This window comes from Bufo bufo, chromosome 2 (assembly GCF_905171765.1).
Source record: "Bufo bufo chromosome 2, aBufBuf1.1, whole genome shotgun sequence".
NCBI lineage: Eukaryota > Metazoa > Chordata > Amphibia > Anura > Bufonidae > Bufo > Bufo bufo.
Window position 1 is genome coordinate 176579858 of NC_053390.1, and position 26957 is coordinate 176606814.

Below are 26957 nucleotides of genomic sequence, written 5' to 3' on the forward strand. Positions count from 1 at the left end.
AGATTGGAATAAAAAAAAAAAAGCAAGTTTAAATGTCCCAATTCACAAAAAGTTATAATTAATGACTTCTCTACTGTAAGAATAAAGACCAATGCATGCAGTGCCTCACGTAACCGCAAACGAACACGTTAAGTGACCGTGAAGAAGCATGCTTTTCATGTGCTTCACTATATGACACGCAACGCACAATTAGGAGCTGCAATACTTATACTTTCCATAGTGTTGTGTTCTGCTTTTACAGGGAACGCAGCGTCCATGTGTAACCTAGCCTCTCACTGATAAGGGATTAAATAAATATGTTTTTTGCAGGACTAGAGAGTGAGACACTTGTATAAGTGAAGGGAATGGAGGGCCAATAGTTCAAGACTGAAGCTGTAAACCATTGGAAAAACTGCTGTCATTTAGCTAAGGCTATAAAAACTTGTAAACTCCGATTGTTAGCTTAAACTTTAAACATGACTATGGGATTCTCCTAGGAAAATCATGTTTTAGAATAAATGCCCCTTCCTGGATCCTCCCACTGCCCGATCTTCAGCAGCAGATAAGCACACAAAGGAGAAAGCAGCAGCCCAACTACCTCTCTGCTAGAAGAGCTTAGAAGAACTTGTGTTTGTCTTTTGCTTAAACTGTGCAATACAGTAGTCTGTTGGCTTCCCAGCCAGTAGTCCTGTTTCTTTCCCTCAAGGAATGTATAAAATACATTCGCATATTAATACAGAGGAGTCGGAGTCGGAAGTACATAAAACTGAGGAGTCGGAACATTTATCTACCGACTCCACAGCCCTGAATTTATCGGTGCATTATTTATTTTTTGCTAGTGTTTTGTGCTAGTTTTTATATGGTTGGTAAATAACTCTTTAAACCTTATGGGCAGCACTTCGTCAGTGCTCTATAAGTGTATGGAGCGTGTTTATGAACTTAGCTGGCTCCATACACAATGGGCCCCAGCTGTGTTACAACTCTGATCCCAGCTGTCATTAGCGATTGCGACATCTTGGCAATTAGACAGCAAAAAGGTGCCCCCACTGTGCCACAATGCCCCCCTTTGTGACGCAGCACCGATCAGTTGTCAGTCAGGGTCAGTGATAAAACAATTGCAGATTTAAGTCCTCCAGGGAGACTAAAGGTAATAAATAAAAGTCAATAAAGTTTTTAAAAATACTAAAAAAATAAATATTGAAAGTTAGAACAAGATCCTTAATTTATAATCTAAAAACAAAATTAACATACTGGTAATATCCATTTCTAAAAATGTCTTAACTGTTAAAATGCTGCAAGAAAATTTAGACTAGCACATCCATAGTCACAGGTGCACATCCATAAAGCTAGCATGCAGACAGCAAACAAAAACGTAAGGCAGCACACCATTCCACATGCAAACAATAGAACTAAGGATTAGGGATTATTCTGGATTAAAGTGGTACAATACCTACTGTACTTCAAAAAATGGAAGCTCTTTGCGCACATTTTGGATCAACTGTTAAAATGTCATGTTATTTATCATGCAAGGTGAACGCCTAGTTAAAAAAAAAAAATATGCTTGAACTCATTCACATTCAATGCTATTATGTTATCAATAAGTCATATGCCAATAAAAAACAAAACAAAGAATACAATGGCAGAATTGCAATAAAGGGAACCTGTCACCGGGATTTTGGGTATAGAGCTGAGGACATGGGTTGCTAGATGGCCGCTAGCACATCCACAATACCCAATCCCCATAGCTGTGTGCTTTTATTCTGTAAAAAAAAACGATTTTATACATATGCAAATTAACATAAGAGTCATATCTTACTTGTGTGACCAGAGAAGAGTCATATTTTCAAGCTCTGACTCATCTCAGATTAATTTGCATATGTATCAAATCGGTTTTTATACACAATAAAGGCACACAGAGCTATGGGGACTGGGCATTGCGGATGTGCTAGCGGCCATCTAGCAACCCATGTCTTCAGCTCTATACCCCAAATCCAGGTGACAGGTTCCCTTTAAAGTATAACTGTCATATTATTTTTTCCATATTTTGATAAAGGTGATTAGTATCACCTTAGTGGCCATCTTTAAATTTTATATTAATTCTTCCTAAACCATTAAAATCATTCAATTTGTCCCCCATAGTGCCTATTCTCACCTTACCCTAAAACTGCGTTGCTAGGAGAGGTTCGTCTATCTGTTGGCTGCGCTGGAGGACGGGAGACGCATGAGCAGGCTGCCCTGCTACGTGCGCGCGCGCTCACATCCATTCCCGGAAGTGAGAGCGCTGTACAGCTGAGTACGATCTCACGGAGATCGTGAAGACTCAAATCCGATGGTATATTCTAACCCCCAGGCGTTCCCATGGTGATGGGGACGCTTGCCTGGGGGGTTAGAATATACAGGGCCCCGCAACTCAAAGGATTATACATTTATTAACTGTAATCTGTAACTTTAAAGGGCTTCTGTCACCCCCCATTGTGCAATTTTCATTAGCCGACATTAGCTATTTGCTAATGTCAGCTGAGTGCAATCATACATGTCCTACCTTTTTTGTCTGTGGCTTATTTTTTTTAAAAATCATACTTTTATCATATGCAAATTTCTTCACTACCAGCAAGTTGGGCGTGTACTTGCTGGTAGCTGCCGCATCTGCCGCTTCTAGACACGCCCCATCTCCTCTTGATAGACAGGGCCAGTTCTCCTCCTCCTCCCGTTGGCCTAGTCTGCTGCTGAATTCCCGCGCCTCGATCGGCGCAGGCGTACTGAGTGAAGGACGCGCGCTCGCCAGCTCCTTCCTCAGTGCGCCTGCGCCGATTTACGTCACACACCTAGAAGAGAAGACTGCCGGCATCAGCGATAACCGGCAGTCTTCTCTTCCGGGTGTAGTGTGACGTAATCGGCGCAGGCGCACTGAGGAAGGAGCTGGCAAGCGCGCGTCCTCCACTCAGTACGCCTGCGCCGATCGAGGCGCAGGCGTGGGAATTCAGAAGCAGACTAGGCCAACGGGAGGAGGAGAACTGGCCCTGTCTATCAAGAGGAGATGGGGCGTGTCTAGATGCGGCAGCTACCAGCAAGTACACGCCCAACTTGCTGGTAGTGAAGAAATTTGCATATGATAAAAGTATGATTTTTACAAGAAATATGCCACAGACAAAGGTAGGACATGTATGATTGCACTCAGCTGACCTTAGCAAATAGCTAATGTCGGCTAATGAAAATTGCACAATGGGGGGGGGGGGGGGGTGACAGAGGCCCTTTAACTTTAATCATCGCTCATCTCTTTACTTGGATACATTACTCTCAGCTCCGGTAACAGCAGGCAGTGCGGGTGGCGCTCACTCACTGACGTCACGCGCCTGCGCCGCCTAGTAGGAGGAGCAGGCACATGATATCAGTGAGTGAACGCCGCCCGCACTGCCTGCTGTTACCGGAGCTGAGAGTAATGTATCCAAGTAAAGAGATGAGCGATGATTAAAGTTACGGATTCCAGTTTATAAATGTACTCCTGTAAGCGTTGGGGAGGAGGATCTGTGGATGGCACTGTTTAGGGGAGGGGGATGTTCCTAAAGTGTATGTGATAGAAGGAGGAGGAGGGCGAGTTTAAGTGTGGAGAGAAACCATTAGTTGAGGTGCAGAAGCTAGTGCATGAGAAGCTCAATGCATTGTGGGTAGTGAGGGCAGGCGGGATTAGCCTCAGGGTGAGGGCAGTGGCGGCCATCTTAACAGAATAGTGAAATTGCAGTTTTATGCAGACTGGTTGCTAAGGGCTGAATCTTCTGAAATATGGGGTAAGTAAGTCTAATAGTTAGTGATTCTGGAATATCATGTTATTAGTAAATTTGGACCCTAATTTCAATTTTCATATATGTAGTATATATGAAAATTGAAATTGGGGTCCAAATGTGACAGTTATCCTTTAAATGTTGCCATTAGATTGCATTAAATGGTGCCACCAGAATATTGCTGGGTCCTTAAGGGGTTCAAAATACAGCTCATCCTGCAAAGAAACAAACCCTCATAATAGCTATGTGCAGCAAAAAATAACAGTTATCGTCCGTGGATGGTGAGGAGGGAAAACCGAAAACCTCAAAAGTTTGCTGTGTCCTGAAAATGTTAAAGGGGTGGTGAGTCATCTTCCCAGGACAACCCCTTTTCATATGTCTAATTAGGAGCATGGAGACCTCATACAGGGAGTCCCCTCATCGCTTGTCGCCCCTAAATAGTGAGAGAATGACTCTTGCAGGTTTGTGGGCAAAAAGGCAACTTTTATGGACGGTCACAAAAATCACTAAAAATCAAACCTATTGAAACTGTCTCTGATCAGGACAGAAATTAACATTTCAGTAATAGATTAATTCATATATTTCATATGACCTAGTTCAATCATGGCAAATAATAAATGGCTACCACGATCCAGCTGTAGTGGATTACAAGTTGGCTGATGACAAGAAGCAAACTAGCCAAAGTAGGATTAGTAGAAAGGCTGAAGACGTCTTATTCAGCTAGTAGGTCATTGCAAGGGTTGCGCAGTTCACAGTTTAATTATTTGACTGCAAAGTGTTACATGGGTACGGTATGTGAAAAATAATAGTCCAATTTTACTGCCTGGTATGAGGATGATCTTGACAGTAGCCGTGTGCAAATAAGAATATGACTTTGTTAGGGAACTCGTGCACATGCATTTTCCTATTCCTAAATATTTACTCTAGAAATGTCCAGAAGTTATTTTATTATTTCGTTTTTTTTTTTTTATATTTGTGATTCAAGCCTTCCTTTATTGTTAACTAAATACAACACTGGATATTGTTTTGCAGATGACTCTTGGAGCCTGTCATCAAATTGTGATCCATCAGTCTTCAATTTCTACAATTTCTTAAGAACTCACCCCATGTTATTAAGGCGACAATTCGGATCGTCTGAGTCCTCGTCTACCAAAATGCGTCTGTCTGTTGAAAAAGACTTGGCAGACACAATTAACTTGGGGGAAAGAAAGCTGTTCTTTACTACTGCCCATGCTCATTTGAAAGCTGGCTGTCCAATGTTGGCACTGGAAGTATTGTCCAAAATGCCCAGAGTAGTCAAGAGGTCAAAGCCATTGCTTCGAACTTCAAGTTTAGCAGATACAAGCAAGGTGTCTACACCATTATCTCCTTTACTTGAAGAGAAGAAAGATTCGGCTTGTGACTTTGATTGGTCAAGCTCCTTGGTCAATGGAGTATCTCACGTGTCCTCAGAGAAGCAGCAACATTCTGCCCTTTCATTTGACTGGAGTCAGCCATCAATAGCATCTGAAGATGAGCCATTGGAACTAAAGTGGGATGCTGAAACAGATGAAGAGTCCGAAGGGTCTGGATTGTCCATGAAAGACTTAAAGCCTTCACAGAGCACAGAAAGTGATAAACCCTCGGCAACAACCACTAGTTTATCTGAGTCTATCAGCATTGATGAAAATGATGTCCTTAGTCACTCAAAAGATGTGATCGCTGCACAGCTAAAATTCAGAGCATGTCTGAAGATTCTGACCGGTGAGCTGCGGACATTATCTACTGGGTATGAAGTCGATGGGGGCAAGCTGCGATATCAGCTATATAGTTGGTTGGAGAGAGCAGTCGTTGCTCTTCAGAAGATATGTGAATACAGCCCTAACCTGGAGGAGCCGAACTTGGCAGCAGCTATCGACTATTCCTATGACGATAGTTCAGATAGTTCTTGTGATCAAGTGACAACAAAGCAGAGGAAAGATGTTTTTCAGAGACGTCAGTGGCTACTAAAATTCCAGTCCCTTCTGCGGATGTTTCTGAGTTTTTGTGTCCTGCATGGATCTCATGGTGGTGGGCTGGCCTCAGTCCGAATGGAGTTGATTTTGCTTCTTCAAGAATCTCAGCAGGTATTGAGTGTTTTTTTTCAAAAGCAGCGTTGAAGGGTTTCTCCAGGCTCAGCCTTACTGAAGAGGACCATACACATTAGATGAATGTCAGCCACTTCCTCAGATATCTGAGGGATCAGACAACCATTTAATGTGTGGTGGATGCTTGGCCAAAGTTAATTGTCGTCATGTTAGTTGTCATGTTGAAATTCCTTTTGTTGATATGGGATATGTCTTACAGCTTCTTATTCCCCTCTGCTTATTGGAAATAGGTGCAATCTTGGCCAGGATGAGTAGAGGTCAGTCAACATATCTAAAGTGCATGACCACCTTTAGGCTCACTTAGGCTTCAGTACAAGTGCAGCAATTCCCTGATCTTTTTCTCCTAAGTAATCTTCCTTCTCTGCACTGGATATCTGCCCTCATTGTTCTGACTCCCCAGTAAACCTGTGATAGATGATACACAGCAGACAATCGGAGCAGGGAGGAGAGAGAGCAGCAGCCTCGACCAATGATGAGACAGGGGGTGTGTCTTAGACTACCACGCATTCCCTGTAGGCACTGTAGTCACAGATCACAGTACTGAGCTGTGCTACAAAGCAGCCAGGCAGGTGATGATCCCCTCCTTGTAGGTACTGACTTGAATAATGTTGGGAACATCACTTTAATATTAGCAGGTAAGAAAAAAAACAATGTACATTCTTAAGCTTTTTGGCTGGAGGACAGTGCTAACATCATAAGGCCACCCTATACACATTTGGCAGTTGTCTGAATCTGTCTTAGACAGGATTGGGTGACAATCTAAAGTGTATGCAGGCCTCCCATCTCTCCTGATGTTGGGAAAGAGAAGGATTGGTTCTTTTTATTTTTATTTTTTTAATGCCCAATCCTTTTGCTCCCCCAACAGATAAGCCAACGTCGGAGATGTCTGTTTTCTCCTCTCTCCCTGGTGAAAAGACATAGGGAGAGATTTATCATTCCCTATGCGCCTGAAAAGTAGTGTTAAAAAGTTGCAGGTGTGACTTTTTAAATTGCCGCATCTGCCACTTTTCGCCATCCTTGACATTTTTCTGAAAGGGAGGGCGGTGGAATGCAACAAATGTATCTTTATGTACCTCAAATAAAGCCAGAAATCTGCAGCAGCTCTGAGCTGTTGTAGATTTCTGGTTAGGCACATGGACTGCAGGAGACTGCGCCCAATTGATGATTAGGTGTCAAATATCTAGACATAAAATAATGGAGACAATCGTCCATAAACTTGAAATATAGATACATTTTTTTCCATAATTGCCCTGCCCTACTTCTGGACTTATGCAGTAAGTGTGTTTCTTACCGGTTCCATCTTTGCACTGTACTGTTCTTGCACTACCCGGACTATTGCCACATAGGAGCTGCCTCTGTGCATTCAGCCGGAAAGTACAAACAAGGGCAGTTGCTTTCTGTTTTTATTCTCCAATCATGAAACATGAATAAATCAGTAACTTCTTTTTACCCCAAAATAATAACCTCTCTGAAGACGCAGATCTCACAGTGCAGTGACACAAATTATCCATTTTAAAGGGACCTTTACACGGGCCGAGAGTCTTAAAGATAATCGCTATCTGGCGGTATAAATGTACTGCCGATTACCCGATTGTGTGGATGCATAAATCGTCATTTGCTGGCAGCAGATAGTGCTGTGTCAACACAATCTGCTGTCGGCAATCAACGAGTCTGTATGGGGAAGAGCAATGGCGTTAGCGATCACTCCTTACCATACTCTTTAGGATCTTTAGGAGATCACTGCATGTAGTAGCACCGGTCCCCTCCTCTAGCGATCAGCTACTATTCTGTTGCCCCATGTAAAAGGAGCTTAAGTAATTCTGCCCCTGGGTGTGTATGTGTGGGCTCTGCATACTAGACGACCTGCAAGGGTACCTTATCACACCACCAGGCACAGGCGGCATCGTCTTACATAGGCCAGGGAGCATTTACGCTGGATGAGGGACCAGTGGGCCTCAGTGCTGTTAACTGATGAAAGTCGATTCATGCTGAGCAGAAATTATGGCCGCCAAAGATGTTGGAGACGTCCAGCAGAGCGCTGTGCATCAGCCACTGTTGTCACCAGACGAGCCTTTGCGGTGGGCAGGTGTCTAGTCAATACAGAACTGCCCTACCCTTTGTGAATGGTGCAGTGACAAGCCCATACTACTTGTATAACATCATTAATCCAGTCATTGTGCCTCTGCATGAACCACACAGGCCTAATTCCATCTTCATGGACGACAATAAATTGTTTGAGATGAGGACATATCCTTAACTTTTTGTGAGTTTTGTGTGTGTGTGTGTGATTTTATATATATATATATATATATATATATATTGAATAAACGGACAGCACTCCAAGTAAAAGCTAGTGGTGTTTATTCACCCATGTGGATGGCAACGTTTCAGCTCATACAAGAGCCTTTTTCAAGCTTGAAAAAGGCTCTTGTATGAGCTGAAACGTTGCCATCCACATGGGTGAATAAACACCACTAGCTTTTACTTGGAGTGCTGTCTGTTTTTTCATCTCTATCAGACGGGGTAAGCTGCTACATCCCTGGACCTAGCACCCTCCTTGTGTTTTTCCAGCGCCGCCATTATTTTCTTATATAATATAATAAAATAAAAAAAAATATATATATATATATATATATATATATATATATATATATATATATATATATATATTGAAACAGCTAGCTCCTTCTGCAGAAAAGATACAAAAATAAAATGAGTTGGACGCCTGTGCTTTGTCATATACAGTACAGTAGGTGATTAAACAGAATTGTAATACTTTGCATGTTAACCTTTTTCTTTCCAGGATACCTCTGTTCTTTCCAGTCCTCAAACAGAACAGACTTCAATCCCGCTTTTATTTGCTTGCACAGCAAGTGCCAAAACTGTTGTGGCCAATCCATTGTTACATCTCAGTAACTTAACCCATGATATTCTGCATGCCATAATCAATCTCGACTCCCCACCTCACCCAGATGTCCGTAGTAATAAGGTATGTTGTCCAGCTCCTTCTACTTTCCAGACGTCTTGGACCGTTTATAAATGTGCTGATGTTTGCCGTTTCCCTCTCTTCAGATATATGTGATGCACACTCTGGCTGCATCGCTCTCTGCCTGTATCTATCAGTGCCTTTGTGGAGGATCAGCCAACAGGTACAGAACCCACCAACACAGTTAGATGGGTGTAAATGTGCACAGAAGTCCTGACTTGTCTGTTTTTTTTTTTTTTAAATGTATTCTTCCTAAAATGACATTTCTGGAGCACCTTTTCTTATAACACTATATTGAGCTGTTCAACTGTTATTCCTTCTAGAAGTTTATCAATATTTTCTGTACGTTTTTAATGAGGGTTTTTTAAGTTATTCAAACATAATCCTTCTTTCTTCCTGCTTTGAAAAGGAGATAGACACGTCAGACCACACATTCACTTAGAGAATAAGAAAACACAATGGCTTTTATTTAGACCAGCATTTTCTGTGCTGATTTTAATGTCTGGCCTGCTGGCGTCAGATGCACCACAGCTATTCAGAGGTGTCACATATCAGGCCATCCATGCGTACATTTCTGGTATATTATGCCAGTGTTCTGGTGTAAATCATATTACATTTGCCTGGGTGTCTGTTCCCTGCCCCGTGCCATCCACCTTTTTAAAAAGTGGCTAGTACAGTTCACAAAGTTGCACGTCTATTTGCATTTGGCTGTTAACATTCCCCTTGTCAAAGGGCATGTCCCTGCACTCAGTAGTCCTGATGGACTGTAAGGACGCCCCTCCAACTGGTAACACTAAGCTATCAATTTATTTATACATTTCTTGTAGGAATAGCAGAGGAACAGCACAACATGGCTATATGAGAAGGTGCTCCTGAACTGTTATTTTATGGGGAATACAGTGATTTACTAAAAATTGACATGTCGGGAAAGCTGCCAGTGCTTTGTATAAGGCCTGCGAACTAACTCAAGCTCATAGGTTTGTAAATGAACTCAGTGAGGACTATTGATGTAAAAGATTGTCACATCACTTGCTGGAATTGACAAGGGATTCACTTTTATTGCTGAGGGAATTACTGCATGCAATTAATTGTCACCTTTGGAGCAGGAGCTCCCTTCTGGTTAGCGGTTCAGGTCTGCACCTATGACTTCCATATGCCATATCAGAGCCTATAGACTGGGCCGGATAACCCATTTGACATAACGAAGATTACTTTCCATTACATTTTCTTATGATGACTGTATGTAATTTAATTTTTTTTTTTTTTTTTTTTTTCAGTTCCTCTATTCAAACCAACCAGTTTACAGGTATGGTGTACCAGAGTGTTCTTCTAATCCAAAGGCAGCCTCTACGCACAACCAGTCTGGATGAAGCCGTTATACCAAACACCTCACCCGCCCATTGGCCAGGTACTGTTACTGTATTACATCCCACTTACTTCACAACCTAGTAATGCAAGTAATTTTCATCTAATCCACCCAATCACTTATTGCTGGACATACTGTAGAACCATTGCCTGGGAGGCTCCTAAATGTTGTTTTTGTGTGTTCTGGCTTAATATGGTTTTGTCACTTCAGCAAATAGCATTTATCATGTAGAGAACGTTAATACAAGGCACATACTAATGTATTGTTCTCCATATTGCTTCCGTTTCTGGCTGGATTAATTTTTCCATCGCATCATACACTGCTTGTATCCATGGTTATGACCACCCTGCAATCCAGCAGCAGTGGCCGTGCTTGCACAGTATAAAGAAAGCACCAGCCTGTGTGCGCTCCCACAGTCCCGGTCCCCAGACAAGCTGACATTTTTTCCTATAGTGTGCAAGAAAGAGCACCACTGATGGATTGCTGGGTTGTCGTAACAATGGAAACAAGCCGTGAATTCAGTCAGCAAAGGAAGCAATATAGATACTAACAATACATTAGTAAGTGGCTTGTATTAACTTTCTATACATGAGAAATGCCGCTTGCTGAAGTGACAAAACCCCTTTTAAGTTCTGTTCCTATCTTGTCAGAGGTTTATATTGGGAGAAATTCCCGGCGTATACCTCAGACAGGAGACTCGTGCAACTCTATGGACATACAGAGGTCTGCGTTGCCCATAGGGTGTACACAAATAAAGTATACAGTGCAGTGTATGTTATTTTTACTCGGTGCTTCTGTATGGAATATTCTAGCCTATGCTGTCCCATACAGTGGGGGAAAAAAAAGTCTGTGTGCCAAATGGATACTACAATCAATAGGGCCCATTAATACGGTCAGCTTACCAGCTAGGAGTTTCCTCAGTGGACTTGTAAAGGGTGTTCCAGGCTACAGATATTGATGACCTATCTTTGGCATAAGTCATCAATATCTGATCAGTAGGGGTCCGGCACCCTATGGATCAGCTGTCTGAGAACCTCGCTGGGCTGCAGTAAGTTGGCACTGCACAGAGGACAATGCTGTCTGCTTCCGCCCGTCCTCTGTGTGATTTCCAGCGGCTGCACTGAACATCGGATAGGCGGGGGGTCTGGACAGGTCATCAGTATCCGTAGTCCTAGAAAACCGCTATAAACCTGTTATGTAGAACTCTGAAGTCGTAGCCAGTTCAGAACTTAATACTTTGCGGTCAGCTACAAGATATTTATACAGGAGCAAATGTTTAACATGATTGATAATGGCAATACTGTGTGTTTCTTGTCCCATACAGGAATAAGTAGTTTAATCCGCCTGCTTAATTCTGCTGGAGAAGAAGCCCAACCAGGCCTTACGATCCTGCTTTGTGAAATTCTTACTGCCGTGTACCTGAGTCTTTTCATCCATGGATTAGCCACTCACTCAAGCCAAGAGCTATTCTGCATTGTTGGCCATCCTTTGGGTGACAAAATGTGGTCTGCAGCCTTTGGTGGAGGAGCTCGAATTCCATGTAGGGGACAAATGCCTGTGAAACCAGTCACAGGTTAGTCATTGTGCACCCTTTATCGTAGGTGACATGGAAATGCAGAGATGTTGGTGTATTAAAAATCCATCTGTGTGTTGCACATTTCTGTACGCCAGTAATGTATAGCATCGCAGCCTGCTTTGTATGTTAGTCATGTATTGTGTTGTCTTTTTCGTCTGTGTTGAAATTTAGGATAATAAAATGTGGTGGTCTGGGAATTATTTAAAATTGCTGCCAGGAACCTGTCCTCGAATGTGAGGAGGTCTGGTTGCCTCCACTTGGAGAGCTTTCTAGTGGGGATGAGAGGGACATGCCTTACTAGACTGCTCTACAATAGGTGGTAATGATGTGATCCTGCCTATGATATGTCATCATGGCTGAGCTGCCTGACAGGAAAACCCATGACTATCTTCTCTATGCCAGTGCCTGAGTGTAATGTGTAGTGAGGCCCCCCCATCGGCAGCCCTGCTCACATTCTAGGAGCAGTTGCTGGCAGCCATTTTAAATCATTTCCAGAGAACCCCTTTAAGTCACATTAGACAACACGTTGTCTGCGTCCCTTCAGTGTATAATTGATGTACAGTAGGTGCATCTACACTACATAGCAGCAGGGGGATTTTTTTTTATAGAACTATAGCTTTTAACAGGGCATCATGGGTATTGTGCTTGCTTCTGTTGCCTTTGATTTTCAAGTTAGCATTGAAAACAATGTAATTTAGCAACAGTTACAATGTATACACTGCAGCAAACTGCAAAAAGGGAGCAGTATGTGGATCTCTTCTAACTGCTGATTTGATAAGTTTGTGGTCCAAGATCACCTCATTCATGATTCTCCAGAACATCCTTAGGGGGAGGTACTGGGTCTCCTTAAGGACACCAGCCGGGTATGAAAACTTACTGGCAATTCTCCATAGGAAAAAAAATATGAAAAGGGTTATCTCCCAGAGAAGGTGCCGGATCCGACACCATTGATTTTACATGGTTTTTGGTGCCGGATCCAGCATGTTCAGTTTCCCATGCTGCACACACAAACGATGCTTACAGCAGTTTTGGGAAGGCAACAAACCAAAACGGAAAGCATTCTGGTGCACTCCGTCTCAGCTTGTTCAGTTTTGTCCTCATTAACAATAAATGGGGATGAAGCTGAAGGAAAACGCACATGGGAAAGTAGCCTTAAAGGGGTATTCCAGTAAAGTAACTTCATTTTTGAAAAGCTGCATTAAGGATGCAAGCTGTGACCCAACCAGAACCCATACCTATACATATCACCAGAGAATTTACCTTGCAATCCATTTGTCTAGCTTGTGTCAGCCTGCAACACCCAGAGTATCATGGCGCTGATCTTCCCTCACAAAACTTCAAAGACTACAATCCCCACAATCCCTAGCTTTCCTGTTGTGAGTGTTGGTGTTTACTGATTGGCTGCCTGATATACAGTCTGGCCACGCCCCCTACACTCAGTAATTACCAGCATACTAACATGCCCTTTGTTTGACAAGACATTTAGATAGAGAATTGATAGCAACACACTGAGCATGCTCGACCTAACACAGGCTCAGAACTACAGGTCGATGCTGTGGTAATTTAAGAGGAATCACAGTGGGTAGCAGAGGAAGAAAACTACTTTAATAACCACTGAACGGTAAATATGTGAAATTTACATTATATTAGGTAATTATTGATGAATTAGTCTAAAACATAAGTTATATTTCTGGTAACTGGAATACCCCTTTAAAATGTTGGACATTGACTAATAGAGAGCTCCTTGAAGAATGTGGTGCTAGAGGCACAGTTCTTTCTCTGGGAGATACCTCTAGAAAGTTAAAGGAGTTATCCAATACTATAAACTGCCTTCCTCCCCCCATGGGCCGGGCCCCTCACAGGGAATATACTTGCCCCGCTCCCTGCGCCGCTCCTGGTCCCCGCACTGCCGCTGCTGCTTTTTCCCGTGCGTGGATAAAAAACATCCAGTGTCAGGGGGAGCAGCCAGTGGCAGACTGGGATGAGCCTCCCTAGCGTTTGACGTACAGTTCATGCCCTTGAATGGGAAAAATGCACATAAAATCAATTCTTGACTGTTTGAAAAGTTGAAAAAAAAATTTAAATGAGGATGAATATGTGGTCAGTATGCTTATCGTATGTACATAGTGACCTCTGAGCTGAGGATTCCATGTAAGCAGCATACAAGTGCTTGAATCATTTACACTGCAGCATCTTGTAAGAATGTCCTCTTTATTGCTGCAGTGCTGTGATTTATTAAGATTTTTATTTTATTTTTTTAAGGGAAAACTGTATAGTTGCCCCTAATATGAAGAAACACAGGCACGGTTATACCAAAGAGCCTAAAATATTGCTTGTGTTACTCGGTAATGATGAGCAGTGTCTTTGATTTCATATGAAGCAGATCTTTAGGAAGTTTGCTCAGGTGCTGTGTGAAATCCCTTTATAGACCCGCTGTGCACTGAATGTTCTCTCTCTTTTTGTTTTGACAGGAAAATACTTTTCTATCCCTAGCCCTCATCAGGTAGTTGTGTTCTCCATGGAATGTGTTGGCTTTTCCAAAGCCCTTACTGCCATCAGTACCCATAGCCCTCCCAGCCCTGCAGGCAAGAAACTAGCTTTTAGTTGAGGGCAACTCAACCCCCTACTCCATTCTAATGCGATAGGCTAGCGCTGGGAGATGTTTTCTGGATTTTTACTTTTCACTGGATTTCTAATTGTTCATTTATTGGCACAGTAGGAAATGTCTTACCTGGTGCATGTTTTGTGTACAAAATTTATATCATATACTGTTTTTGCAGTATTGAAAATGAAGCTTGCCTTTTCCCTCAGTCTAGGTTACTTTATAATAGTCTATATCGGCTATAAATGCTGCAGTTAGACGTATTTATACAAAAACTATAACATCATCCACTGATGGAAAACTATTAGAAATCCATATGTTCCCAGCATTTCAGTATTTTTTTTCCAATATATGTTCATACATCCTAGTTTACTAACATGCTGTTTGGCTAGCTTTTTTCTTTTGGGTATATGGTGTGGTTTGTGTGCTTTTGTAGCTTAGCCTTTTAAGTGAAGCATTTGCAGTGCTGTTCAGATAGGACTACAGTACTCCTTTCATGTGACACATTAAAGTAGTGTTTTTTTTGTTGTGCTATATGACTGCGATAGCAGAAATAATTGTAAAACCATCAGCAAGCAGCCTTCAGAAAATGCAAGAGGGAGAGATCATTGGTTGATCGCTTGCTAGGACATATAGTGCATGACACACACTGTCTAAAGGCAGGTTTACACCACACAATGTTACAGCCGATTGTTGGGAAGGAATTGTTGCTTTCTGACAGTCAGCTATCTCCTTCACAGTATGAGGACGAGGGATCGCTATTGCGATCGCTCGTCCCCGTAAGGAATCATTGTTTCTGGGTAGCAGATTGCTGTTTAGACATGAACAACAGGATTGCCCGATGAACAAGCATTTCGCTCGTTCATCGAGGGATCAGTGGCACATTTAGATGCGCAGATTGTCAGGAACGAGCATTCGCAGGAACGGTTGTCCCTTATAATCTGCCCGAAAATTGGGCAGTCTAAATCCACCTTAAGTTCTTGAGACCTATTGTTACAGACCAGCCCGAGTGTGATTTTAAAGGGGTTATCCCATAAATAATGTACTATATGATGTCTGATTTTCATTATTTACATGTCATCGTCTTTCTAACAAAGCTAGAACCAGCCCTGTACTTCTCATGGATCCAGAGATCTCCCCATTCATTGCTCTGCTACATTTATATGAAGCTGACAGCTCAAGGGGAGGGTCTTATCTGCTGCAGCTCAGGGGGCATGTTCATGCTCTCCCCATCACAGCTCAGGGGGCATGTTCATGCTCTCCCCATCACAGCTCAGGGGGGTGTGTTCATGCTCTCCGTATCACAGCTCAGGGGGCGTGTTCATGCTCTCCCTATCACAGCTCAGGGGGCATGTTCATGCTCTCCCTATCACAGCTCAGGGGGGTGTGTTCATGCTCTCCCTATCACAGCTCGGGGGGTGTGTTCATGCTCTCCCTATCACAGCTCGGGGGGCATGTTCATGCTCTCCCTATCACAGCTCAGGGGGCATGTTCATGCTCTCCCTATCACAGCTCAGGGGGCATGTTCATGCTCTCCCTATCACAGCTCAGGGGGGTGTGTTCATGCTCTCCCTATCACAGCTCGGGGGGTGTGTTCATGCTCTCCCTATCACAGCTCGGGGGGCATGTTCATGCTCTCCCTATCACAGCTCAGGGGGCATGTTCATGCTCTCCCTATCACAGCTCGGGGGGCATGTTCATGCTCTCCCTATCACAGCTCAGGGGGCATGTTCATGCTCTCCCTATCACAGCTCAGGGGGGTGTGTTCATGCTCTCCCTATCACAGCTCAGGGGGCGTGTGCATGCTCTCCCTACCACAGCTCAGGGGGGTGTGTTCATGCTCTCCCTATCACAGCTCAGGGGGCGTGTTCATGCTCTCCCTATTACAGCTCAGGGGGCAGTTGAAGGATGAAACTGAGCATGTGTGGCCCTCTAAGTGAGCCGGACAAAGAAATAAGAAAAAGAACAAACAGCAGGTGGCGCTATACATATACATTGTATTGAATAACTCAGCAGCTATGCTAAATTTTTAATTACATGCAACTACAAAAGTATTCAAATCCAGGAGCTGGTTTGAGAACTGTGGACTATTTTTCATGGTACAACCCCTTTAACTCCCTCAGAGCGATACAGGGAATGCTTCCGCTATTGGGTGAGACTGAAGTCTGATTTCATAACCATAATCTATTCAGGGAGTTAAATACATAAATTGCCAGGTAGAACAATGTCAAATGGACTTAATACGAATAGTGAACTGAACATAGATCAGCAATGAACCTTGGTTCTGTTAGGAGGGGGACTGCGAATGTTAAAAGGCAGCCATATGACAACTGTATGAAACAGGTCTTTATACTAAATCTTGTTTCCCAGAAAGCTATGTATCAATCTTGTCAGCTGCTCCTGATAGAACAGTACAGTCGTCATGAGGATCCTCTTTCACCAGTCATTTTTTCAGTAATGGAGGTAGGGCCATGATAGGAATTCAGTTAGATTTCCAAGTCCTAGTCATTTCCTTATGCAAACCAAAGTAGAAATTAATATGTTTGTTCTCGGACATTGTAGGTACGGTGTAGGTTGGGCAGAGTACACATAATTGGTATTGTAATACTCTGTAGAGTTAAGGGACAGAATACATTTGTGTAGTCAAGCTTATAATGTTAAATTGCAAAAATAGAATATATAAAAGGGGGGAATCATTTTATTTAAAAGCATGGTCATGTGTTAAAAGGGTTTTCCTAGACTTTAATACTGATTTAATATTTAATACTAACCCTCTGGATAGGTTATCAGTATCTGATCGGTGGGGTCCCCGCCAATCAGCTGTTTGAGAAGGTGCCAGCGCTCCTGTAAGCTCCGCGGCCTTCTCTCAGCTTACCAAGCACAGAGCTGTGCTTGGTATCGCGCTCAGCCCCATTCACTTTTATGGGCCGAGCTGCTTCTAGGCCATGTGACCAATAACCATGACGACACTGGCCTAGGAAAAGCTGAGAGAAGGCCGTGGCGTTACTATGTGCGCCACTGTTTTCTCAAACAGTTGATCGGCGGGGGTCCTGGGGGTCGGACTTCCACCGTTCAGATATTGATGACCTATCCAGAGGATAGGTCATCAGTATTAAACCCCTTTAAAATAAAAAGCAGCCATTACTTACCTCACCATTACCACAGAGCTTCTGTTTGGCCTCTGCTCAATTCACCACTCCACTTCCTGGTTTCTAGCTCGAAGCGCAGGAAATGACTTGAACAGACTGCTCAGCCAATCACTGGCACAGATGGGTCACTGCTGCAGCCAGTGGTCAGATGAGTCGGCTGTCCAAGACATTTCCTGCATGTTGAGCCAGAGAGCAGGAAGTGCAGAGAAGTGGTGACCTGAGCAGCAGCACTGGATGAAGGAGTGATGAGTGTTTATTTTAGCTCATCCCTACCCCATTTTTAAATAAAATGTTTCCCCAGAAAACCCCTTTAAAAAAAATTCACCCTGCTTACATAATTCAAAGGTGAAAGTTTGGTTTGAACATTTAGGCATCAGAAAGCTGTGTTACTTAAAGGGTTAATAAGCCATTTGTTATTGCCAGGGCACCGCAAAATGTATTTTACTTGAATTCTCTGGAACCTTGAGCTGGCCACAGACATGAGATATGGATTCGCAGAGCATTGGCTGATCTAGCTAAATTTGGTGTGATGTGTGGTGGTCATACATATAAGATTAATTACTGTTGATACTATAATGTGATGGATCTGCCAGTAATCTGCAGATAAATATTTTACTGATATACAATGTACGACGCTGTGAAGAGACTGCACTGCTCACCAGAGCTCCTCAAACCGCTGTTTGGCGACGATCCATCTTTTAGAACGGATAGTGATGACCTATCCTGAGGATAGACCATGAGTATCAAATTCCCGGGTAACACATTTAAAGGGATTTTCCAATCTCAGACAGTAGGGGCATATCGTTAGCATATGTCCCCATTGTCGGATAGATGCGGGTCACACCGCTGGGACCTGCACTTATCTCATAAACGCAGCCAGCAAATTGAAGGATGGTGCACCGTGTATTCGCGGCTGCCCACCACCATTCATTTCTATGGGACTGCCAAAAAATAGCTGAGCGCTGGCTCGGCTATTTCCGTTGGCCCCATTCATTTCTATGGGGATTCCAAAAATAGCCGAGCACGCCGCTCGGCTATTTTCGGTGGCCCAATAGGGACGCTTGGTGGTAGCCAGACCCGGCACTGCCAGCCACCGCTTTGCCGGCTTTGTTTTCGGCTACGTTTATGAGATAGGTGTGTGTCCCACCTCTGGGACCTGCATCTGTCAGACAATGGGGGCATATCCTAGAGAGATGTCCCCATTGTCTGAGATGGGAATACTCCTTTAAGAACAAAGGACCTGACTGAGTGCCCAAACTGTAGCCCAAACCCCACATATTTACTGCAAAGTGCCAACACGGCAATATTAATGCTACAGTCCAATATAGTATATCTTCTATGTACTTTATCAATATCCTGCCTAATTCAGTGCACTGCCTGTGCTGTTCATAGCGCGCCCTTCACTGATGAATGGCAGGAAAAGTCTAAGGCATATTGGTACACCATAGACTTTTTTTCCACGGTGCAGGTGCCCACAGAGAGGGCTCTGAGTGCCACCTCTGGCACCCGTGCCACCACTAACCTAGCATGTAGCAGTCCAGCCTGCCACCCAACCTTCTTATCCAACATTTTCCGTCACAGATGGTCGGTTTGTCCTTCCAAAATAGTCAGATTTGGCTGTTTATCTACGTCACACTACTAGTATCTAAGTATTTCCCAATACTCAGTGAAAGGGTGAAGTTAGTGTTTGGCAGATAGCTACAGGTCACATATTCTTAGCAGTTCTGGATACTGGCATGCCCTTTGCTGTTTGTAATGTGGTGTCATGTCTTGCTGTCGCACTCCATTCCATTATTTCCAACAAACGCCATTTTCAATTGCCTCCATATCAGTTTTGCTTTAAGAACTCCATTATGCACTATAATTTATGGAAAGAGCCGCTTGTTCTCCTTGGTCTAACGAAATAACCTGGGAAGTGCTGGACTGAAGGTCTGATGCTGGCTTTCAGTTTCACTAATAATGGCTCAGTTGTGCAATGCTCTTTCACAGAGAAGATGTTTTTGGCTTTTTGCTATTCCTGCCCACTTACTTTGGGCATGTGCATGCAGTTTGTGCACGCTTTGGTTCTTCAGCCTGTTATATGTAGAATATTCTGTATTTCAGCTTAAGTAATCACTGGTTTATCAAAGGTAAGTGGATTCCAGTTAACGTATTTTCTGAAGGAAGGCGGCTAAGACCCGGGACCACTTTATAGATTGCTTTTTTTTTTTTTTTTTTACTTACGAATTCACTATTGAGGTAAAATTGCTATGTATGGAAAATATTTCAAATACAAAGTACTGTATACATGCCTGTGGAAAGAAATCTCTGGACTTTAGTTAGAAGTCATAAGGCCATATAGAAAAAGTCTTCTGGGTAGCCACTGCAAGCAGCGATTTGGTGTCCGCCTCCAGAGCAGAATGGAGTCTAATCGGAGGCAAACTGATGCCTTCTGAGCAGATCCTTTTCCATTCAGAATGCATTAGGGCAAAACTGACCCATTTTGGACTGCTTGTGAGAGCCCTGAACGGATCTCGCAAACGGAAAGCTAAAACGCTAGTGTTAAAGTAGGCTTACTCATTTTAAAAAGGCATAGATTAAAAACATGGCTCAGCTCACCCATTAACTGTATGCAGTACTTCTTAGACCCATGCACGGATCAATCTAGAGCAAGATCTTCCAACAGGTGCAATGAACACGTTCTCCAGCAACAGGAGCAGCAAAAAGTATAAAAATATAATTTATTAACAGTTAATTTCAAATATTATTAACAACCCAGGCAACACTTCGTGTGTAGCACAGGTACCTTTTAAACGGGCAGTTTTAGGATAGCTAGCAAGAAGTACTTTTACTGCCAAAACGTCTGTTACAGGTTTTACCCAACAAAACCACAATGGACATTACATGCCCCTGTAATAGCCAGCTGTATATACTGTAGTTGAGCCCACAGCTAAGTGCCGGTATAATTGGATAACATGCCAATCATATTGCATGTGCTCAATTTATGTCTCCCCATAACATGCAGTACATTAAATCTTACCAAACCGTAAACAACAGCTGTTCTGCCCTCATATCCTGCCGCTCGCTTCCGCATTTTACCTCCAGAAGAATTAAGGTGGAGCAAACCTTCACAATGCCCTATAGCTGCTGCAATATACTGTAAGCCCTGGAATCAGTGGTTGGTGTTTCATACATTCTTACGTTTTCTCTTGTTTCTCATTATTTTGTAGTTGTTTCTCCTCCAGTAGAAGAAAATGACAAGGCTTCAAAGCGATTCAGACTTTCTACAAGAACTCAGCTCAAAGACAGTCCATCTGCTTTAGCTTCACCGTTGTTGGACCAGGGTTCTTCCCTTTTCCGTGAGAAATTCATCCCTCCTGAACTCAGCATCTGGGATTATTTCATAGCAAAGGTACTTGTCTACAGGTCAATCAGTCTTTTGGTGTATAGTTCATACACGTAAGATTGTTGTACACGTACACTTAGTGTACACCTTGGGAAAAATCTGTGTGTGTAGCCCAGACTTATAGTTGACTATGCTTTCCAATACAGATGAAAAAAGAACAATTCCAAGCTATGCATATGTTCAGTATATACACCGAGAGCATCTCACAGCATTTAAGCCAAGCATACACACTGCATGTGGTGTGAACATAGCCTAAGGGTACTTTCACACTTGCGGCATGACGGATCTGACAGGCTGTTCACCCTGTCGGATCCGTCCTTCAGCTATTTCGCCGTGCCGCCGGACCGCCGCTCCCTTCCCATTGACTATAATGGGGACGGGGGCGGAGCTCCGGCAGTGCACGGCAAAAGGCCGTACTGCGCCGGAGCTCCGCTCCGTCCCCATTATAGTTAATGGGGACGGAGCGGCGGTCCAGCGGCACGGCGGAATGACTGATCCGACAGGGTGAACAGCCTGTCGAATCCGTCCTGCCGCAAGTGTGAAAGTACCCTATGTCATTTAGTGTCTTTTTGTTCTTATGGCTGATGTATGTTACATGTGTTTTTAAGAAATATTTTCAGTGAATTATATGGCTTGATCTATTACAGCTTTTTCTGCTTATTCCCCGACTCATTGCCTTGTCACCATTTAAATATATGGCATGATATGTGCTAAGATGTCTCTTCCCTAAAGTTGTATTAATGGTGGAATGGTAAACCGTATGCACTGCCAGCCAAGTCTGTTGTGTTTTATGTATGTCCATGTATGCTATAACTAAAATGACAGGCTTCCTGAAAGGATCTTAACCCCTTAGTGACCACCCATACGTGTTTTTACTGACGTAAACAAAGGGGGTTTTAGCTAAACGGCTGGCTTTAATAAATCATTACATGTACTTAAAATGGTGTATTAAAAACTATAACTTGTCCTGCAAAAAATAAGACCTCTTACAAGTACATTTATGAAAAAACAAAAAAGTTCTAGCTCTTGGAATGCAATTTTTTAAAAATGTGCTTGGTCACTAAGGGGTTAATATAGTCAAAAGAAGATATTTATAAAGTGTTTTAAAATAAAACTGATTATGGTGCATGGCATATTTGCGTCATAATTTCGAGTTTTCACTTCTCTCGCCTTTTTTTAAAAGTGGTGGGACTTCGCTGGAGGGGCATGGCCTCCCGCGGCCTGACGGATTTACTCTAATTCATTTAGAAACTGGCATAAGTGATAGTTCAGATCTACACCAGATCATAGTCTGACACGGACTGCCCGGAAGTGCACCAAATGTATTAAGAGGCCTGTGCATTAATACGTTTGTTGCATTCTACTTTGACTGACCTTATGTTAAGTCTGGCATTTGTAACACCAGTCTTAGTACATCTGCCCCACTGATTCATTCCTGGAACAGAAAAATGGATAAAACGGCGCAGATGTGAACATAACCTAATAAGATAAAAAGGCCAGCACGGTGGCTCAATGGCCTTGGCCTTCCAACCCATCCAACTTCAACATCTTCATGGATGTTTCTATGTTCTCCCCATGTCTGTGTGGGCTTCAGCCGGGTACTCCCACCCTCCAAAGACATACTGATGGAGTTTAGATTGGGAGCTCCACTGAGTCATGATGTCTGTAAAGCGCTGTGGAATATGTTGGCACTATATAAAAAATAAATTTAAAAGGATGGTTGGCAGTAGCACAAATATAAGTATATATGACACCCCCCCCCCATATCTACTTTTAGTTAACAGCATTAACAGAACTAAAATTACAAGCTTTTGTTTCCTTTCAGCCTTTCTTTCCACTGTCACAAAATAGACTGGAATATGATTCTGAGGACAGCCAAGGAAGTGATGAGGAGGAAGATGATGACATATCTCTATCTGATGTCCAGATTCAAGAGCACTCAAACCCTAACTCATATAGGTACAACACAGCAGTACCGCAGTGCTGCCTTTTCAGTAAAGAACAGTATCTGCAATGGAGTTTCCAAGTGGTGTCTCTAGTGCAGATGTGAACACTGTTACAAGGAAAAAAACATAGGACAATCCCGCACTTAATAAAAACAGGATACTTTATTTCCTCAGCGCATATGAAAAAAATATTAAAAAACAACCCAGCCTACATGCCCTTACTTGCTATGAGTAAGGGCATGTTTGCCCGAAACATGTAAGCTGGAGTGCTTTTAATATTTTTTCATATGCTCTGAGCGAATAAAGTACCTTGTTTTTATTGAGTGCTGATCCACCTAAGTTCTTTCCTTGTACCTGTGTTGGGTTGCCGGCCTCGAGCACTGTCTCTGCATGGAGGTGAGCCGATCTACATTTTTCTCTTTTTGTAGATGTGAGCATAGCCTAAGAAACTGAAATTATTTAAGAAGTCTCCGGGGCTTTTACTATTGATGACCTATCCATACAGCTGATCGGCACCCTCGCTGATCAGCTCTATGAGGAGACGGCACGCTCAGTGTGCACGTGCCGTCTCCCTTCTCTCTTCCTGTTCACCACTGCTTTGACATAGACAGCAGCAGCGAGAAGGAAGAGAAAAGGGAGACGGCACGTGTCTCCTCATACAGCTGATCAGTGTGGGTGCCGGGTTTCGGGCCCCCCGCCTATCTGATATTGATGACCTATCCTGAGGATAGGTCATCAGTAGTAAAATCCCAGACACAAACCACTTTAAAGAAGCACTCCCACAAAAATGTTATCCTCTGGCCTGTTGGAAAAGTACATGATGTGAATTGCAGCGAAGTTACCAGTGATTTACTACTCCGTCCCGGTCCTCAGCTGTGTCATGTGACCGACACCATCTTCTGTGTGGACAGGAAGTTAGCTTCTCTGTTCATTCCTATGAGATTGACATTAAAGCCTCCCTAGAAATGGTTCGATAAGCTGACTTCTTTCCACACATAAGGCGCTGTGTCAATAGGAGAGTCAGAGTGTCAGCCACATGACACAGCTGGGGACCAGAAGGAAGGTGATAACACGCAAATACAGCCACTGTTAAGATTACCTTCACTGTCATTTTCTTAATGCAGTTTTATAACAGACCAGAGAATACAAAATTTGGAGGGAGTGCTTCTTTAACAATTTATTGCATTTGGTGCCGCTTTGTTCACTTAATGTCTCCTGTGTAATATCTGTTATCTGTGCTATGCAATTTGTAGGAACTGCCTTTTCTCCTGTACCTGATTGTGTATAATGTGATTGTCAGATTGAAAAGTCTGGTGCCTGCGGTCTCACTTACCACTTGGTTTCCGAGGCTTAGGTTAACCTAATTTGCAGTCTTAAGTGAATTATTCACCTACCATCTTCACATAATTCAGTTTTCTTAGGTACCGTTTGTTATTGATTTTGTTTCTTATGAAGGTAATATACAGTAGTGTAAGATGGCTATATCTCGCTGTAATCCTGGTATATTATGGCAAGCCTTCCGTTACCAAAATCTGATCTTTTTCATAAAGTATATAGTAATTAGAAGGGTATACACTTTCAAACAATTTTAAAATCTGATTTACTTTGTGTGATTTTGAGAAGTTCCCTGTAAGATGAGCTGAAAATGAGAGCTACATGCCCAGAAGTCCAAATGTATTTGAGGTTTAAAAGGATCTCTCATAAAATCAGATATTCTACCCAAGATCTTATACATTTTTTCAGACTGAGCATATGCTTGGCACCCAGACCATTCTTTAAGCTGTGCTCCTTAACTTTGGGGGGCAATTGAGACCTTGCCTTTTCCCTATTGACCGGTCTTAAACGCAGTGGGGGGGAGTAGGTATCCCTGACTTTTGTCATGTATTACATGACTTCCATTCTGTGCCACATTTTAGGGTCTCTCCTTGGTTTCTCCTCTAGGCCCTGGGTTAACCTGGAATCTTAAATTAAGCACTCTGGATTTTTTTTCTTATTTAGCACATATTGCACAGTATTCTACCAGTGTAACTCAGTTGCATACATATATTTTGAACCTTTACATTATGGGAACCTGGTCATGTGACCTCAAGTCTGATCAGCAGCCCAGAGCTTGCTGTAATGTGTAAACAGTAAGGCCTCTTGTACACTAACGTTTTTTTTTTCCCGTTTACGTTCCGTTTTTTGTGTTCCGTATGCTGACCGTATACGGAACCATTCATTTCAATGGATTCGCAAAAAAAAAAACAGAAGGTACTCCGTATGCATTCCGTTTCAGTTTTTCCGTTCCATTCAAAGATAGAACATGTCCTATTATTGTCCACATAACGGACAAGGATAGTACTGTTCTATCAGGGGCCAGCTGTTCCGTTCCGCAAAAAATGGAATTCACACGGACGTCATCCATATTTTTTGCTAATCCGTTCTTTGCGAACCACTAAATACTGAAAAAGCCATATGGTCGCGTGCAAGAGGCCTAACTCAGTCTCTATGTGTCCGACCTCTCGTGAACGATAGGATGACATCACCAATGAAATCCTTCCTGGCAGCTCTCAGGTCTGTTCCCACACTCCCCTGTATAGCCTTGTATTTTGTTAAATATAGAATATCTCCCCTTTTTAAAGGATCTGGACTTCAGATATATAGTAGGTAAGTGTATACAGTTATATAAATCTATATAAAAGACTCACATTGTCTGTGCTGACTCTCCAGTGTAGTTCTATGAGATGTAGTTTCACACTGGTCTTCATACTTCCTGCATGTAAAAGCTGACAGGGGAGAGAGATAGGCTGAGCCTTCTTCACATAGGAAAACATGGAGACCGTGCAGTGTGAGAGGAGCGCAGTTCTGTGTCACTGGATTGTTACTTGCTGCCCTTACACAGCATTCAGAACAGGCATGATGCGAAAAGTAGGAATCATTAGTAAAACCATATCTGATGGGAAGAAGGAATCAAGATGGCAGAGAACCCACAAATTACACATCAGAGGTATACAAAAGGCATACACAAGAGCCTCTATCGTATTCTTTAATAATTGCCTATCCTGCACTATATAGGCAAAGAAAAAAGTCTTAGAGTGCCTCTTTAACTCCTCTCCTTACTTTGCTCCGGACTCAAGCCACCACTCAAACTAATGGCTACGTTCCTTCACCTTTGTATACAATTATATCTGTCTGGGATAGCATTATCTGTATACATCCTAGCTTGTCGATACCAAGCCATTTTACCCCTCTTGTCTTGAACCTCTAATTCTCTATGGGAGTGTCTACTCCGCCTCTTGGGGCTTTAGGGCCCATTCTCAGTTGACGGCCTTAACGTCCTCTTGTTCCCTGAAGTCCTTGTGTTCCCAGAGCTGGTTCACCCATGTGGCCAAATTTGTGGCTTTTTTTATTATAATTTTTTTTTACATCTTTGTCCCCTCATTCCTCTGTTTCAAGAATATTGACCCCTTTCGAAACTTATTTTGAGCACGTGTCTTTCGCCACCTTATCTCTTTGGATTTCTGTTGTGGACGTGGTCCAAAAAGAAACGGTCCTCTTTCTCTGCTTAAAGGAATGGGAACTGTGCTGATCGTTTTCTTCATCTGAATGGAAAAGGGCTTCTCTCCTAGCACAGAAATTCTATAAAATTATAAAATCTAGATGGCACACGACACTGGTTTACTTGTATTGCATAGATCTCTCGGGCTCCGATCTCTGCTGGACATGTGGAAGCTCTGTGTGCCCTGTGCTTCATATTTGGTGGGAATGCCCCCCTGTTAAGACTCTAGGGGTATGTTATTTCTCTCAAAAATTCTGTTTTAAGATTCTTTTGGTAACACCCCCAAGATCACTCTTCTGTCTCTTTTTTATTTATTTTTCCTTCTGTAAGGTTCTACTTTGACACTTTATTATGGCTATCAGATGGATTGTCCCTAGACTGGAGATCCTCCATGCCACCTTCTAGGGCTCAGTGGGCCTAGGCTTTGAACAATATTATATTTATGGAAGAACTGCTACAGATAATTTGGATCCTTATTCCTTTCATATTATTTGAACACCATTGCCCTCTTTTCAGAGCTCCCCT

At 42.8% G+C, this 26957-nt stretch overlaps 1 protein-coding gene across 2 annotated transcripts in view; it reads left to right on the forward strand.

Moving 5' to 3' along the window:
* Positions 1-26957, forward strand: part of DMXL1 (Dmx like 1) — a 162070-nt gene that overhangs the window by 89706 nt on the left and 45407 nt on the right. For both annotated transcript variants that reach the window (XM_040421671.1, XM_040421670.1), the window contains exons 25-31: positions 4791-5863; positions 8688-8873; positions 8957-9033; positions 10148-10278; positions 11561-11809; positions 20773-20954; positions 22774-22907. In XM_040421671.1, the coding sequence (XP_040277605.1) occupies positions 4791-5863; positions 8688-8873; positions 8957-9033; positions 10148-10278; positions 11561-11809; positions 20773-20954; positions 22774-22907 (2032 nt within the window). The remainder of the gene's footprint in view (positions 1-4790; positions 5864-8687; positions 8874-8956; positions 9034-10147; positions 10279-11560; positions 11810-20772; positions 20955-22773; positions 22908-26957) is intronic.